Genomic DNA, 15641 nt, shown 5'->3' on the forward strand with positions numbered 1-15641 from the left:
CCCCCCCCCAACCTATCCTAATACACACACCACACCACCCACGCTCTGCCAACCCCCCACCCCTTACCCACGTGCGCGCGCGCTTACTCTCCCATGCACGTGTGCGCTCAGATAAACACAAAGGTAGCCCAAATCACACACACGTGGGTACAAATGGACACTGTGCTAATAGTGCTAATAAATAAGATAATTAAACTGAAAGTGTGCTGCCAATCTCCGGATCCCTAAATTCACGAGAAAACACGTACGGTCGATTAAGGAACGATCGGACAGAGCATAACTACATTTTTATAAGTACGCAACGTTGACGAAAGGAAGAAGGGGAATTCCCGAGGTGTAGGCCCGGGCTCCTGTTACCTTCATTGCCTGTCCGGCGTACCGGCCGCGGCTCGACGTGGCGGTCCTCGGATGTTCTTTGGGACATGGTCGGTGGTTTCTTGGGTCGAGTCGGTAGAGGTACGGCAGCTTGAGACACTGAGACTCAATCACGCGTACTTGATGCGAGAGATAATGGACGAAGAAGGCCGGATTGTGGTTCGCCCGCTTTTATAGCCTTCCCTCTCCTCTGGTTCTGGCGACTTCTGCGTTGTCCCATTGGCCTATTTTGACTTGTCCTGGCCCAATTAGCATGATCCAGATGAACAAAGGTTCTGGGTCGGCGCTATTCCGGGATGGGACGACGCCGGGAACCATCTCGCGCCGATCGCAAGGACTAGGGTTGGCATCTTGCAAGGACCCCGCCGGGCCCCGTTGGCGGAATCCACTCCGATGATGAAATGTGGTCCTGGTGTCATGGTCCTGGGTGATAATCCCGCGTGACCTGGGGCTCGATCTATGTCGTGACCCCAGGTGTCCCTCTGTCGGGTGGTCGCCCTGGATGGCCACTGTCGTCCTGGACCTTTTAACCTGGCCGCCGCGCCAATATCTGGCCTCGGACGAATTCCTCGAGGGCTCAAGGACGACCACGAAAAGGGACGGGTGGGCTCCTGCCCACTGGTTCTGCACCTGGCCGGGAACTCCTCCCCGCGGGCGGACGTCTTCTCGCCGTCAGGACGAACTGGCATCCCGCCCCCGCGGGTCCGACATCCACCGGCCTCTGCAGGTCCGACCCCTACCCCTTCCTGTTTACCCTGGTGGTGAAGGGCGCCATCCTTTGGTGCTGTATACGTAGGTTATCCCGGAGTGTGCCCCCAGGTCGCCTTCCTTGCCGCTGCTTCGGCAGCCCTGGTTGTTTTGAGTCGACCCTCGGCGGTCGAGTATTGCGCGATTCGAGTAGAGCAGCCGCGCTTACAAGTTAAGATTCAAAGCGAGGTTCCCAAAAGCTGAAATATTCACGCTATGCAAAGGAATTCAATTAGGAAATATTACAATAATTATGTAGCCTACCGCCGAAAGAGACTACCCAAGACGATAATGCCTTTCCTTTCAAGTATTTAATAAATGACAGGGACCAAATCAATCAAACTCGAGGTACCTTACTAGAGATCAAAAATTTTATCTTCTAGAATGAGAGTTAAGGACTCGAGGTGGATTAATTCATCCGACCTTTAATTCACAAGGGTTCTCTTAAGCGCTTTCTCCAGTTCGCGTAGGTTGACCCAAATTAAAATAAATCGAATTTGCAGGAAAAAGGCAATATGAGGAAACAAAATATATTTTTAAACGGTCAGTGGCTCTCACCGTCCCTGTCCACCGAGCCATCCCACTACCCGAGCTAGTGATTCTCTGTCGCCTTGGCTGATCTAGTGACTTCTCCCCCCGAAATGCAACGTCACAGGGTATTACAGATACTTACATGGTAACCCTTATAGATATTTATTTGTAATTTTTTCAGATTTGAGTAACAAGATATTTACCATAATGCTAACAGATACAATCAATCTGCTGCCCCTATTTCAACACATGAAATCTGTACATTTTACAGACTCTCCTTTAAGTTTAACGGATTTCTTTTTCTCCGTGCCATCGGTTTCCGATGTTAAAGGAGCTCTTCCTTTGAAAAAGATTGGCTATCGTACGATCCATTTGCGCCAATCCCACTGCATTTATGACATACTTCCACCGTTACAACCCATCGTAGAGAACGTAATTCCACTTAGCAGATTTTTCCACAGAATTTGACACTATATCAATTTTAGACATAAAAAATAGCCGTTTCTATTTAAAATAAATGATGTTGACCTAAAAATGACTTCTAGGAGTGATCATCATGAAAACACGACGGTCTGCATTTTCTTTTCCCCTTTGAAACCAACAACTTTTTACCGAAATAATTTTCGCTATCTTTCGCCGTTTACGAAATATTAGCTTGGATTAATTAAAGTGGGACACTTTATGCAGTGCCTACCGACTCAGAAATCAACGTTTTGAGAAATACTTGCGCCCCCAACCGATTATGGGCATTTCCGTGCACCCACGATGTAATTCGAGGCACAATCTGGGTCAGTAGGCAATTCTGACTATTGCGAATAACGTAACATATATATCTGCATACACAATGTTCGAAGATCGAAGAGACTAGCGAAGCCAATCGGCGGTCAACAAGAACAATGTAGCCGTTCCATCTGTGATTGCGGCCACCTGCACGCTTCGACTTCCTTTTATTAAAATTCCATACAGCTGTTATTCTTTAATATTTTAGTCAAGAACCTTCAAAAATAAATGAACATTTAATATATACCTGCTAAGAATCAATTGTTTGATTGACCTTCGTGCACTTGCCCCCTTTAAAAGACGATAACGTGATAACATAAGCTGGCGCGTCACGCTACCCACACGGACAACTAGATATGGTATACGTATATAGGATATCTGGCTAAAACATTCAGATGTGTAATGGATGTATATAAAAGTATACGAAATATGCTGGGGCATGTACAAATGTCCGCGCCGTCAACCTATAGTATATGTATTTTTGAACATTCCACTTTCATTTAATATAAACTCCATATGGATAAAGTATGTATATTATATATAAACAAGATATATGGTAGACGTATTATGTACAGTAGCGCATATAAGATATCTGACACAGACGTATATACGTATAATAAACCAATAAATAACAGTTTCAATAGATGGTATGTCTATATTCAAAAGTCAACAGCCGTACACTAGACATATTATTCACGTATAATATTATACGTATTTTATACATATATAAGACGTATTCCAAATGTAGGTGGAATAATTTAAAAAAGTATATATAGTATAATAAATATACAAAAACAACACCTTTGGTGTTAAAAAACCTTGCGCCAAATATACCTTCTTTTCAAATTTGTTTTCTCATAAAGCATACTCTTTAAAAACTGACTTATAAACCAAAGATTGTGTGACAAAAATAAATAAAATCGGTTTAACTGACAAAGAATACAACGAATTTATACGAAAATGGTATCCTTCCATTATCCACCGAGGAAAGCATTGAAATCAATTACCTTTGCCAAATACGTGCATTGATTCTTATGACCGCAAGAAGGTAAAGTCAATTCATACCAAAATTGTATCATTTTCCATTATTCCCCAGAGAAGCAATTAAATCAATTACTTTTGGTAAATACGTTAATTGATTGTAATGACCATAAAAAGGTAAAGTCAATTCAGTTTATTTCCATCATAAATAAAGTAATAATGATTAATTTTACAAGGGTAATCGAATCAATGTCACGTACTAAATACTAAATCTAAACCAAATAGATGAATTGATTGTAATTCGCATATAGGACGTTTAGTGAAATCAAATACAAATTGAGCAACAACTGAGACCAAATTAACTAAGTGAACACACTTCTAATCATTAAATTACGTCAAATCATTTTAAAAATATCAGGTACTGATGGACTGAGGAAATTAAGTGAAATCAATTACACGTAATGAACGACTAGAAATGTTAATTATGAATTAAATAAAGGGCGACATAACGAAGCTAAATAGAACTTAGTAATGAATGCAATTTGAATCCAAAATAATTAAATTAAATGTGAATATCAACATCCGCGTTGAATTATTTAAATGCAATGCATGCAAATTCACCAAAGAATCCAAAGAGGCACGTAGGAAATATTTATGTTGGGATTAGAGAAACGCGAGGTGAAAACATAACGTAATTCCTAATCTTTTGATAATGATCGAGGCAGGATCGCAACGGCATTTCGTAACTCTAGTTTGTGACAAAGTTGATTCACTAGGGGTTCGTTGATGAGGGTCTTCTAACCCTGGCTTTTAAATAGTGCTTACTCTCGTCTCGTGTCCGACTCGGAAGTCGACTTACAATTAGAAGTGTTCTGATTAATTCACATTTCCCTTAGGTAGGGAAGGGATCAAGATACCTCCTATGGAGGGGCATCGATTTCGCTGATTTTTATGGTGAATCATTACGAATCGCTGCACGTGATGCTGACTCGTGGTCCTGAATCAGCGTCTCGCGCCACGGGTCGAAGTTAAACGTAATTTTTCCCAGTATATTAAATTACGCGGATGCTTACTCGCCTCCAGGTGTTTCCTTCACCCATTTCCTTTTATTTTTCTATCGGTATTTTTTCCTAGGACGTAACAAAGATATGTTCTTTTTATAAAAGTATATCCATAAATAAAGAAATCATGGCTGATCTCCCGAAGGTCTTCTGAAAAAAAATGCTTTATGATGATCACTATTGTTCGGTATCGGATCAACGGAAATAAAACATTCAAAACGATTTATTTAATAAAATAGTTTATCTAGTCTTTGAACGAAGGACTTTTCAAAATATTGAATCGCAACAAATTAGAGGACGTGTGAATGTAATGGTCCCACACGGACAACTAGATATGGTATACGTATATAGGATATATGGCTAAAACCTTCAGATGTGTAATAGATGTATACAAAAGTATACGGAATGTGCTGGGGCATGTACAAATGTCCGCGCCGTCAACGTATAGTATATGTATTTTTGAACATTCCACTTTCATTTAACATACATTCCATATAGATAAAGTATGTATATTATATATAAGAAAGATCTATAATAGACGTGATAAGATATCTGACACGGACGTATATACGTATAATAAACCAATAAATAAAAGTTTCAATAGATGGTATGCCTATATTCAAAAGTTCAACAGTCGTATACTGGACATATTATTCACGGATAATATTATACGTATTTTATACATATACAAGACGTATTCCAAATGTAGGTGGAATAATTTAAATAAGTATTATTTATTTTTCACTACAACAAAACAATAATCAAAGGTAAAGTGCATTTAAAGCTTATAATCGCTGCGCAAGAGTGGCACAAGATATTAGAGATTTTTTTTAGGATTATTTTAATGTGCCAGGAGCGATTGCATTTCAATATGATTGAAGTAGAATTTATGAAGAACAATGTTTTGTTGAAAACAAAAACATACTCGTATTTAATTCGATGGCGATTTCTTCCCATTTTCGCATTTTCACATATCGATTCTAATCGTTTGTATTCATCTGGTTGCAAATAACAGATCCTTCACGAAACAGCTCAATTAATATTTTTTCTCCATGATTATTATCAGATATTAGAATTCTAGTATATTATACGTCTAGAAGAGAAATCAGACAATTGCAAGACGAGGGTGAAGTGTACAGGACGAGTCAGAGCGCAGTCGAGTGCCACAAATTTCACACGATATGCAAATGCCCGTTTCTCATTGAAACGCACACAATATTGTTTGTAAAATTCGTAAGGATAATGGGAGGAAAGTGAAAGTAGAAACATTCTGGGTACAAAAATCTCAACCGTCCAAAGTACGCATACACAAACAAGATGTTTCGCGCTCACTGGTCGGAAATCAACCATTTTCAAAAAACTATCGGCGTAGAAACTCCCAATCTCTATACAGTTTATCAAGAAATATGTTCGTGCACAGCAAAAAAATATTGAGAAGCTAAGTAGGTTATTTAAATAAATTCAAAAAAATGTACAAAGTAATTTTAACCGAAGTATGGCTCTTTAAAAGTGAACGGTGCGAAACATATTCATCGAACTCATTATTTTATACAAGTTTAAACGAAAAAGAAATTTTTCTCGACGTCTCTACGGTACGTGGTTTCAAATAGGTGCTTATTCTCCTCGACAATATGCTCCAAATGAGTGCAAATACCTTCAATTATTGACTTTCACGAGATTTCACTTGTCCCCACTAATCGTGAATGTTTACTCTATATCCCGTGTATTTCGAGTTCTGCCCCAGGGGTGGTTTGCTCCCGGGATAGGCTCAAAAGCTTTTCAGACCACTAGTGAACCTTCCACTTGTATTCGGTTGCCTCCGCGATTACGAAATCATAAGAAACCCAGTTATTAAACGAACACTCGCGACTTTGGAAAATGGGGTGGTTTCCACCAGGAACGAGTTTTTTTTTCCCACCAAGAAACCCTTGGTGTTTTTTCCACCAGAAAACAATTTTACAAAGAAATTAAAACATAATCTGAAATGCTTTAAGGGAATATTCTCGTATAACTGACTAAAAAAACACAATTTTCATGAATTTTAGATAAGAAAATTATATCGGCTATAGTCGAAACTGTTTTTTTTTTTTTTTAATATAAAGAGACATCCTTTAAGTTTCCTTTAACTTCAGTGTCCTCCCTTAACGTTTGAAATATTTCACTTAAGTATCGAAAATGAATACTTTTTGTTCATCAAATAATTTGAAAATCGACGTTTAGTCGAGTTTCATTAAAATGTGTTTTCAGCTTCGAATCGGTTGAACAACAAGCCATTCTAATATAATCTATAAGCCCTTCAAGTTCGAAATTTCTGTGTCTACTTTTACATCGAAGCAGAAAAAACTAGCGTTAGTTGAAAAGCGTAGAAAAATGTTCCCGTATACAAGTATTCTGTCTAGTTAGTAAACTTCGGATGATTCCTTTACTGAATGAATAATAAGAAGCGTAATGCTGTTTTCAGAATTCGTCCATGCTCTTGGCGAACCTGGCATCGACGATGACGACGAGGACGACGAAGAGGACGCCCAGTCTCCTGCCTACTAAGATCTTATTCAGCCTCCCTAATTCGTCTCCGGATAGAGTAATTTAATGTTGCCGTCGACGCACTGCATTCGCCGAAGTTTCAAAAGCTTTGCTCGGTTCTTCCCGTAAACTTGTTTATGGCTGAAACTTGTAACGTTCAAAGAGTTTTTAGTCGCGTTGAAAAATGGCTAAATGAAATTGTCATCTGTTCTGCAGATGGGAGACACTTGCGAAAGAATGGCATGGGGCTAATGGCACATGGCGGCCATGAGAAAACCCAAGTTCCGTTGGTTCCACAATTTTTTCTTTAAATCATTCTTATGCCAATTCTAATATCGTCCCATGCGTTCGAGACCGTGGAAGGGGATATCAAATTAGGAAAGCATATTCATGGGATATTTCAATGTTCGAGGCATTAGTGCAACACAATGTACAATGGAAATTTCTCGTTAATAATTCTATTTACTATTTGATAAAATTGGTTTATCAAAGCTCAAATATCTAAACACACTCAAATTCTTATTAACTCGGTAACATCTGCCCATGATAAGAGCAAGAAAAGAAACGTTACAGCTTCTAAATGTTTTAACGAAATAAATAGTACAAGGTTGTTCACTGTAACATGTTGATATACAGTCCGCTTCGTGGGTATTTACGTACTTCACGTATCTACATTTCTGTAAAGAAGCAGAATGTCGCATTAATATACTTGTTCAGTATTTCCTGTCCTAACCGATCGAAATACCCCCAAAACTGTATAATTCAATTCGTTGTTACGTAAATATGGTTATTTTGTAAAAGTATGTATTTACTACTTTTAGCCGGTTCTTTAAAATTAGACATCATGCTATTTCGATAATATTCCGTGATCTATTTAAAAACGTCCACCAACGACAGCATTAAATTATTTTCTAATTCCACGTTGCTTTTTAAAAATATATCCTTCGCGCGAAAAAGCTTTTACTTATTAATACTGTCTATCGCTCAACTTCCTTCCGAACACGTTTTAAATCACCGAAACAAATTAGAGGCTACTAATTATTCATGCTTTTCAATATAAAAGCTTAACATCAGCGTTTCCATGGATTCTTATGACGTAATTAAGAGTTAAACATAGCATTAACGTAAGTAAGGCAATGCAGTGTTGATCATGTATAAATAACAGCACAATAATGTTACATAAGATATACTTCTACACTATTTCCTTCGTGCAAAATAGCTTTTACTTATTAATATCATCTATCGCTCAACTTTCTTCCTAAAACCTTTCAAATCGACTTCAAAACAGATGAAAGGCTAGTAAATATTCATGTTATTTAATGTAAAAGCTTAACGTCGGTGTTTCTTATTGTATTCTTATGATATAATAAATAGTTAACCATAATATTAACATAAATAAGGCAATATAGTGTTGGCCATATATAAAGAACAACACAATAAATTTACATAAAATAGAATTCTACACTATTTCCTCGCTAATAAGAGACAAACGACAATGCCGAGAAATGTAGTATTTTCATTTATTCAACATTAAAAAACATTTTCTTTCTGCAGACATTGTGACTTTTGTTACGGTACCACCGGTATTAAATATTGAGATTTTAATGGCATGCTTTTCCTTTTTGGAAATATTATACATACGCACAATAGATTTCTTATTAAAAATATTACTTCACAAAGTAAGTAATATAGTTTTTATTACCTACTTACGAAAATAACCTGATTAATATTAAACTTATAAAAAGAAGGCAACAATCTGTTTGAGTTAATAAAAAAATCAAGTCGTAATGATAAAGACTAAAGAGGAAAATTTATAATTTTTAAAATATAACTATATACTACGGTCTTTAACAGGGCTTATTTATCAATTTTAATTATAACAATTTACCTTATTCTTACAATAGCTTCCATCACCTTGAGTGCGTGAAACTAAGTTGCTATCATAGAATATGCATATATGTACTATGACCACCTTCAATTAAATAGTCACGTACATTTACATAAATTCACAATATTTACATACATTCAAGAAGATGGCGAATGTTACTAATCTGAATTGCAACGTATAATCCATCGGTCATTAAGACGGTGATGAAATTTGATAAGGGATAAATTTATTTGTTCCATCGGCAGTAACTCCTAAAATTACCTAGAATCTGCAATTATTATTACAATCTGGAGAAAACGTATGGAGAAAAAGTATAATGAATGAAAACCTTATTAAATTTGCATTTGAAGCCAACAAACTGTATCTTTGCCATTTAAGTTTTTACTTTCAGTTTGCTCAATTTATTTTTTGGCCAACTGATTTGTGAACGTTTATATAAACTCATGCATGGAAAATTCAACGTTGAGTAGAGTCACGCGTGAATTTTCTTCATTAAAAGAATCGAAAAACGCAAAAAAATATCGAATGATTTGATATACGAAGAAACACTTGTTCGAAAGTAGCAAATTATTCCTATAACTTATATCGATAGTTTCAGATAATTTATCACATGTTGTAGTTATTAAATTATATGTTATAAAATTACTGAACAATATGACACAACAATCTCTATATTTCATTTCATTCAACCGTTACAAAATAATGAACAACAAATTTACAAAATCGTGATCACCTTTTGATATTTCTATTCTTATATAAATGTACGATAATTAACAATCCGTACAGTGGCGTAACCATCGAGAGAGCGGATAATCCATGGGCTTGAAAAGCTTAATGTAGTTAGAGTGCAATTTAATATTATCAAATTTGTACAAATAAACAACGAAATAGAACAGCACAACTTGAGAACTTAATAACGGTAATATTTCTTAATCCTGTATTCATTATATTTACAGTCGATTTGATTATATTGTAAAAACGTAAAATTAATTTGTAGTCGTTCGCATTTAATTGAGAATATTACCGAATGTATATGTATATCCCGGTCGAGGGTATTACTTTCTTAAGCATTTTGAATTTGAACAATGGCGAGAATAGTTCTTAATGTATATTAAAAAATGTGAGTCACATATTTATCTTGACATAAGAAGTTAGACAAACTTTGTTACGCCACTGATACGGTACATATAAAATACCCTTGAAAATAACAATGGAAATCATATTAACATAAATGCTGGGGATAATTTCCGAAAAATTTGTCCGATTTAATTTAATGTTCACCGTGTATATTCTTCGTTACTCTTTTTTTTCTATCCGCCTTCCTAACGAATGCATTCTCTCGGGTACCACACAAGAAAATGAATACACCCAGTGGACAACTTTACTATTGGTATGCTTAGAATATTTAAATATGCAAATTACAAATTGGATATATTCAGAAACGTTTTTTCTTGTTTTGCTCTCGAATATTCGAACTAAAAACGCTGAACTTACCTGTACGGCAATCGGATCTATAACGCAAAACAAGTTACATATGGACGGTATTAGTAAAAAGTAATTAACAAACTATGTCATTGTAAGTAGAATTGAAGATTTACGAAAATTCACAATCACGTTGCAAACTGGTCGCAAGTGAACATTCTGGTCTCATGCGCACGTGACGACGTTTAAGACCATTCCAAGGCACGGACAAAGTGGGGATGCAACACTCAACTGAAACATAAAAGTTACGATGTCGCAAAAGTGATTGAATTCAAGTTTCGAACATTAAGGAAATGAAATTGTACAAAGTAGTAAACAGCGTTACATTCCCTCCACATTTCCCCGCGCTTCGACATAGCGGAAAGTTAAATTAGAAAAGAAACGGTCGGAGCTATTCGTTCCTTATAATGAAGGATATTCTCATTTGTCTAATAATTTACTTATACTAGAGATTAACGGTTTTAATTTGCTAGGTGTATTTCACGTTACACTTGATCCGATCGTGAAATTAGAGCTTCTATTATCCAATACGTCCCGGAACAAAGTGGCGATATAAAGAAAGCGTTATAAACGTGTAGCGCATGAAAGAATTTTCCAATTGAGCCATCATTTATTGCAATAGAATGAAATTACGTGCATTCGGAAAGAAAATGTTTCAAAGGCAAGTGTTGGGGCATCTCACGTATTCAGTTCTTTATACATGCGCTGCGTACCTTAGCCCTAATTTTATTTAGTCTAATACATAATATTCGCGAAGAAATTGAATAATTGTAATCACCTGCGACCCATTTTCTGATCATTGCACATTTGGAGGCATGTAGGATTAAATATTATTATGACTTCGCAGCATTTGACTCTAAAGAACGAAAGGCATCATTCACTAGCTTCAAAGAAGATAACAAAGAAAATATTTATGACGTGAAACAGTTACAGGAGCAAAAACTACGGTCATTTTTAAATATTGTGGCAGCGATGCTGTGCATACGAAATTGTTTTATAAGTGATCTCTTGCCACTTAGAGATGGTCAAAATGTATAGTCGATTAAAAAGCATTTCTTGCGCACACGAATATATAAACTACGGTATCAGCTCTTTCCCGACACAGATCACGTACAGTCATTGTTTTCTGTTAAATCGAGCAAAAAAGCGGATCAGAATTTTGAATTGCTAAAGCAAGGTCGCCGTTTCGATAAGAATGGAATCTTCTTGGGAGTTTCAAGTAGGAAATAACGAGTGCTGCCGCGCGACGGCAGAGCGCACAAGTTTTGAAATCAGCGCCGCCGATAAGGTAGACCGCGAGTGCCGGTTGGTAACCTACCGATTGCGGCCGATAAGACTCCAAGGGTAACTAGTGGCTCGAATTCGCTTATTGGCAGAGCACACGTTTTTATGAACACTGTAACGTATTTTAAACTGAGACGTATCCATAACTTCGTACATAAGTAACTGTTTCATCGCTTGTCTCGTGTAGATATTATGACAATGATTGGTTATTACCTTCAAAGTTAGACATTTAGTACGTAACCACGACATTAAGTACGTAACCTGTCTAAATTGGTCCCATTCCCTAAATATAAACATTCGCATTAGAAAAATATACACGGAGAAAAATGTATGGTCAAAATTTTTCGAACTTCTGGCCATCATTCCTATATCGAACGGCAATATTTTCTGTTTAGATTTTAAATTATAACATTCTATCGTCGAAAAACACAAACACTCTCCGGCAAGTTTTTCTTCTTATAAAGTATCTACACCTAACTACTCGAATACATTAAATCGCTATACGGAAGTAATATATTTAGTCCATGATTCCTATTCGGTTTGGCATCCAATTTCCTAATTACGTTGGAATAATTACACTTCCATCCAGCAATTCGCAAGGTATGACTACCGAGCTTTCCCATGTATCTTGCGTTAAGAACGACACGTATAGCTATTTTGTTGTTTTACTCTACGGCATTACAATGAATTCTTGAACTTGCAAAATTTCTTTGCTTCATGCGTAAAGATGTTTGTATTACAGGAAACGTTGTTTCCGCACCGTATCTGTTCGAATAGTACAAATTGATCTTTAACCGGACGGAATCAGCTCGATTTTGCCGTTCAATTTTTCCAGGCCAATCTAATGAGCTTCAATCTTTAAGTGACCGTTAATTAGCTTTGATGTTTTAATATATTTCGTCCAGAACAAACGTGATCCAGAGGCTGGAGCAACTTATGATACGATTCGGATGGATCGTTTAAGTTATTCACTGTCACTGGGAAAGATAAATTTCAATTAATTTCATATGATTCAATTATAACTTCTTTCCATCTCTTTTCTTAACCTTTTGGGTTTTCGCCGTCCAAAAATTAACCATTTGTGAAGCTTCATTGTTTGGGGATTTTACCGATAAAGCTTTTTCAGATGCGTCACTCTTGAACGTATTTACAGTATCCATTTTTTAGCGCAACTGTATATCCATCTCTCGGTGTACAATCAAATTACTTACCTTGTTATATAGAATAATATGTAAATCTTCTAAGCACGTAACTGACGTCTTTGGAATGGTTGATCAATCGATTAAAAAGGAAAAGAAAATTAATGATACTTTCTTGAGTAATGAAATGATGGAAAATTATATTATTATTATATATTTTTCTTGCCATCACTTTAGCCATCTTTCAGATCAAGTAAAATACATCGTTGTGATTCGTTCTCTGAATATATGAATATACTTCTTTGTTTACTAATAGGAATAGTACGTTAGATAACCCAAGAATGCTTTCTCGCATCACGTTTAAAAAAGCAAATTTTGTAGTAAATCACAGTGATTCGTCAACACTTCCTTTTTCCTAATAATTTAAGCGAAGTCTAAATATGAAAATCAAACTAAAATTTTCATTAAATTGAAATATTATTAATCAAATCATCTATCGTGCGACTAATGCTGTCATTCTAGCTGTCACTTCCGGATTTTCATGAATTTGGTTCCGATATCGTTTTTATCGCTTAATCTAAACGCACTGCAGGTCTAGAAGACACAAAATAATTGAAATTCTTTTCAAAAGCTACACACCGTTAAATACATGAATCTTGCAAAATATTATTAACCTTCTAAATCACGTATAAATCAGGCAATTATGAGGATCAGTGCTCCTATTTGTGTATTACTATCCGTGTAACGTTGTCGAGAACATCCTCAAACTCAAACCTAGCATAAATATGAATTAATCGAGGAACGTAATGTATGAAGTATATTTTTCTTACTTACAGGGTGACAACATTTTTCTTCAATAATTGAGACTTGTTTTTTCATATTCATATGAAATGTACATCCTTTCTTATTTGACTCGATATATAAATATTATTCATTCAATTACTTACTAAGAAATACGGTATATTAATATACACAATTATGTATATTTTCCTTGGGTAAAAAGACGGCTCGTAAGAAATAATTGAAATATCGATCGATTGCCCATCGCTAGTTTTATTCCTTGAATTGTGTAACTGGAGACAGATGTTTTAATTCGTGAATTTGAATGGATATTCCTTTTACTTCGTAATACTACGTAATCATTATGATCGCTACGGTAAGAATGGTTAAGCCAATAATACATATAGTACCATATAAGTTAAAAGTATTATAGTAAACATTTAAGATGGTTTATTGAAATGGCGCTACGTTTAAGTAATCGTAATGTTGCAAGCATATTACACGTGGCCACTTTATCGTTCGTTACATTATTTATTCATTATAATGAAGTATTGATACGAGTTCTCATTTGATTTCCCTCGCCGATGACCAAGCGTTGCAAATTAACCTTTTCGAAATCAGATGGTTATCTAACGATTTAAACAATTATTAAAATATCGCTTCTCCTCTTCTTAGATGATATTCTCTAATCTAAAAGGTTCAATGGACACTTCGAATCATATCAACCTCGTTTACACAATTGCAATATTATTTAACACTAGGTTTACGGGCCTTTTATATATACCTGTTTCTACGAGCATCCGTCAAATTGACGGGCAAACGAAAACACGCATTTTCTTTAAAAAATCGATTTATTCAAATTAAGTCTGAATTNGTTATAAATTATTGAAACTAAATATGTCATTGAGATTTTCAAGAAATATTTCAATTGTCTTCGAATGAAATCTACAAGAAATCTTAAAAAATCTGTCGCTTGAGATATTTAACAAAGACTACAAAGAAATATTTAGAAATTATCCTATGCTACTAGGGAAGTGGTCTATTTATCGTGCCAGATATATCGGTAAGTTCGAGGCCTTTCTAGCATGATGTTAGTGTTTATTCACAAAAAACGAATGTTCCGTCAATCATCGAAATAGTCTGTGTCATTTTCCATACACTTTTGCCATCTCTCAGGCAACTGGCGAATCCCGCCTCGGTAAAATGACGGTGGCTTTGACTCATTGTTAGTGATGTACTTTCATAATACCAAGCATAAATATTTATAAAATTGAAGTAAGATTTGTTCGGAAATCAGATCAGAAATTGAATGATTGGCGTTAAGTATTCGGTGCCGTTTGCGCATGCTTTTGAATGTGTTTTGCGTGAAACTCTCCCAAGTTTCCAGATCACAGTTTGAGAAACTTTCAATTTCAAATATCACCAACTCCTAAGAATTTCAGAAATTACCGTGGGATTTAGCACACTTTTAAGGTGAAGTGAAACACGTCGAGGAACTTGATCGACGTCGATAAAGAAGATTTTTCTAAATGCCTACGTTGCCGACGTTCGTTTTAATATTGACAGCTGTGTCGAATTATATTGGATATTGTATCAAATGGCATACTCCACCTGTCGTTTTCGTACAATGAATGAGAAGAAATCGAAGTAAAAGTCCAGAAATCCTCTGGATTCATGCTTTTTGGAGCCCTAATTGACTGCAGAGGGACACACCATGCGCCATCTGTGATTTCCAGGTCAATTAAATTTTCACGCCAAGACCTCGTATTCCCATCGTTTTAGCATAGAAGCCCATACAACACTTTTTTTACCTTTATCTCGTTCAAATGCGAGTTTATCGATTACCAGAATGTTCTACATTGTTGTAAAATTGTCCTGACCCTTTCGTTTTTCATATCAGAGCTTTCAATAATTGTATATTGATCGAAATATGAGAGGTGGACGCTATTTTGGTTCTGGTCTGGGCTAAGTTAAAAATTTTTTTCCAAAAATCCAAATTTTGAATGTGTCGGGATAATTCTTAAATGATCAGGAGTGACGTGTCAAAGTTTCGGACAGTTTGATCTAATA

The 15641-nt window shown here is 36.0% G+C and overlaps 1 protein-coding gene across 1 annotated transcript in view; it reads left to right on the forward strand.

The window, feature by feature from the left end:
- The window catches only part of LOC105698912 (calmodulin-like), a 193760-nt gene extending 186741 nt beyond the window's left edge, over positions 1-7019 (forward strand). Inside the window, exon 6 of the mRNA XM_023432105.1 lies at positions 6937-7019. Within this exon, the coding sequence (XP_023287873.1) occupies positions 6937-7019 (83 nt within the window). The remainder of the gene's footprint in view (positions 1-6936) is intronic.
- The last annotated feature ends 8622 nt before the right edge of the window (positions 7020-15641 follow it).

Source organism: Orussus abietinus, unplaced genomic scaffold (genome assembly GCF_000612105.2).
Source record: "Orussus abietinus isolate OABI.00-Male unplaced genomic scaffold, Oabi_2.0 scaffold98, whole genome shotgun sequence".
NCBI lineage: Eukaryota > Metazoa > Arthropoda > Insecta > Hymenoptera > Orussidae > Orussus > Orussus abietinus.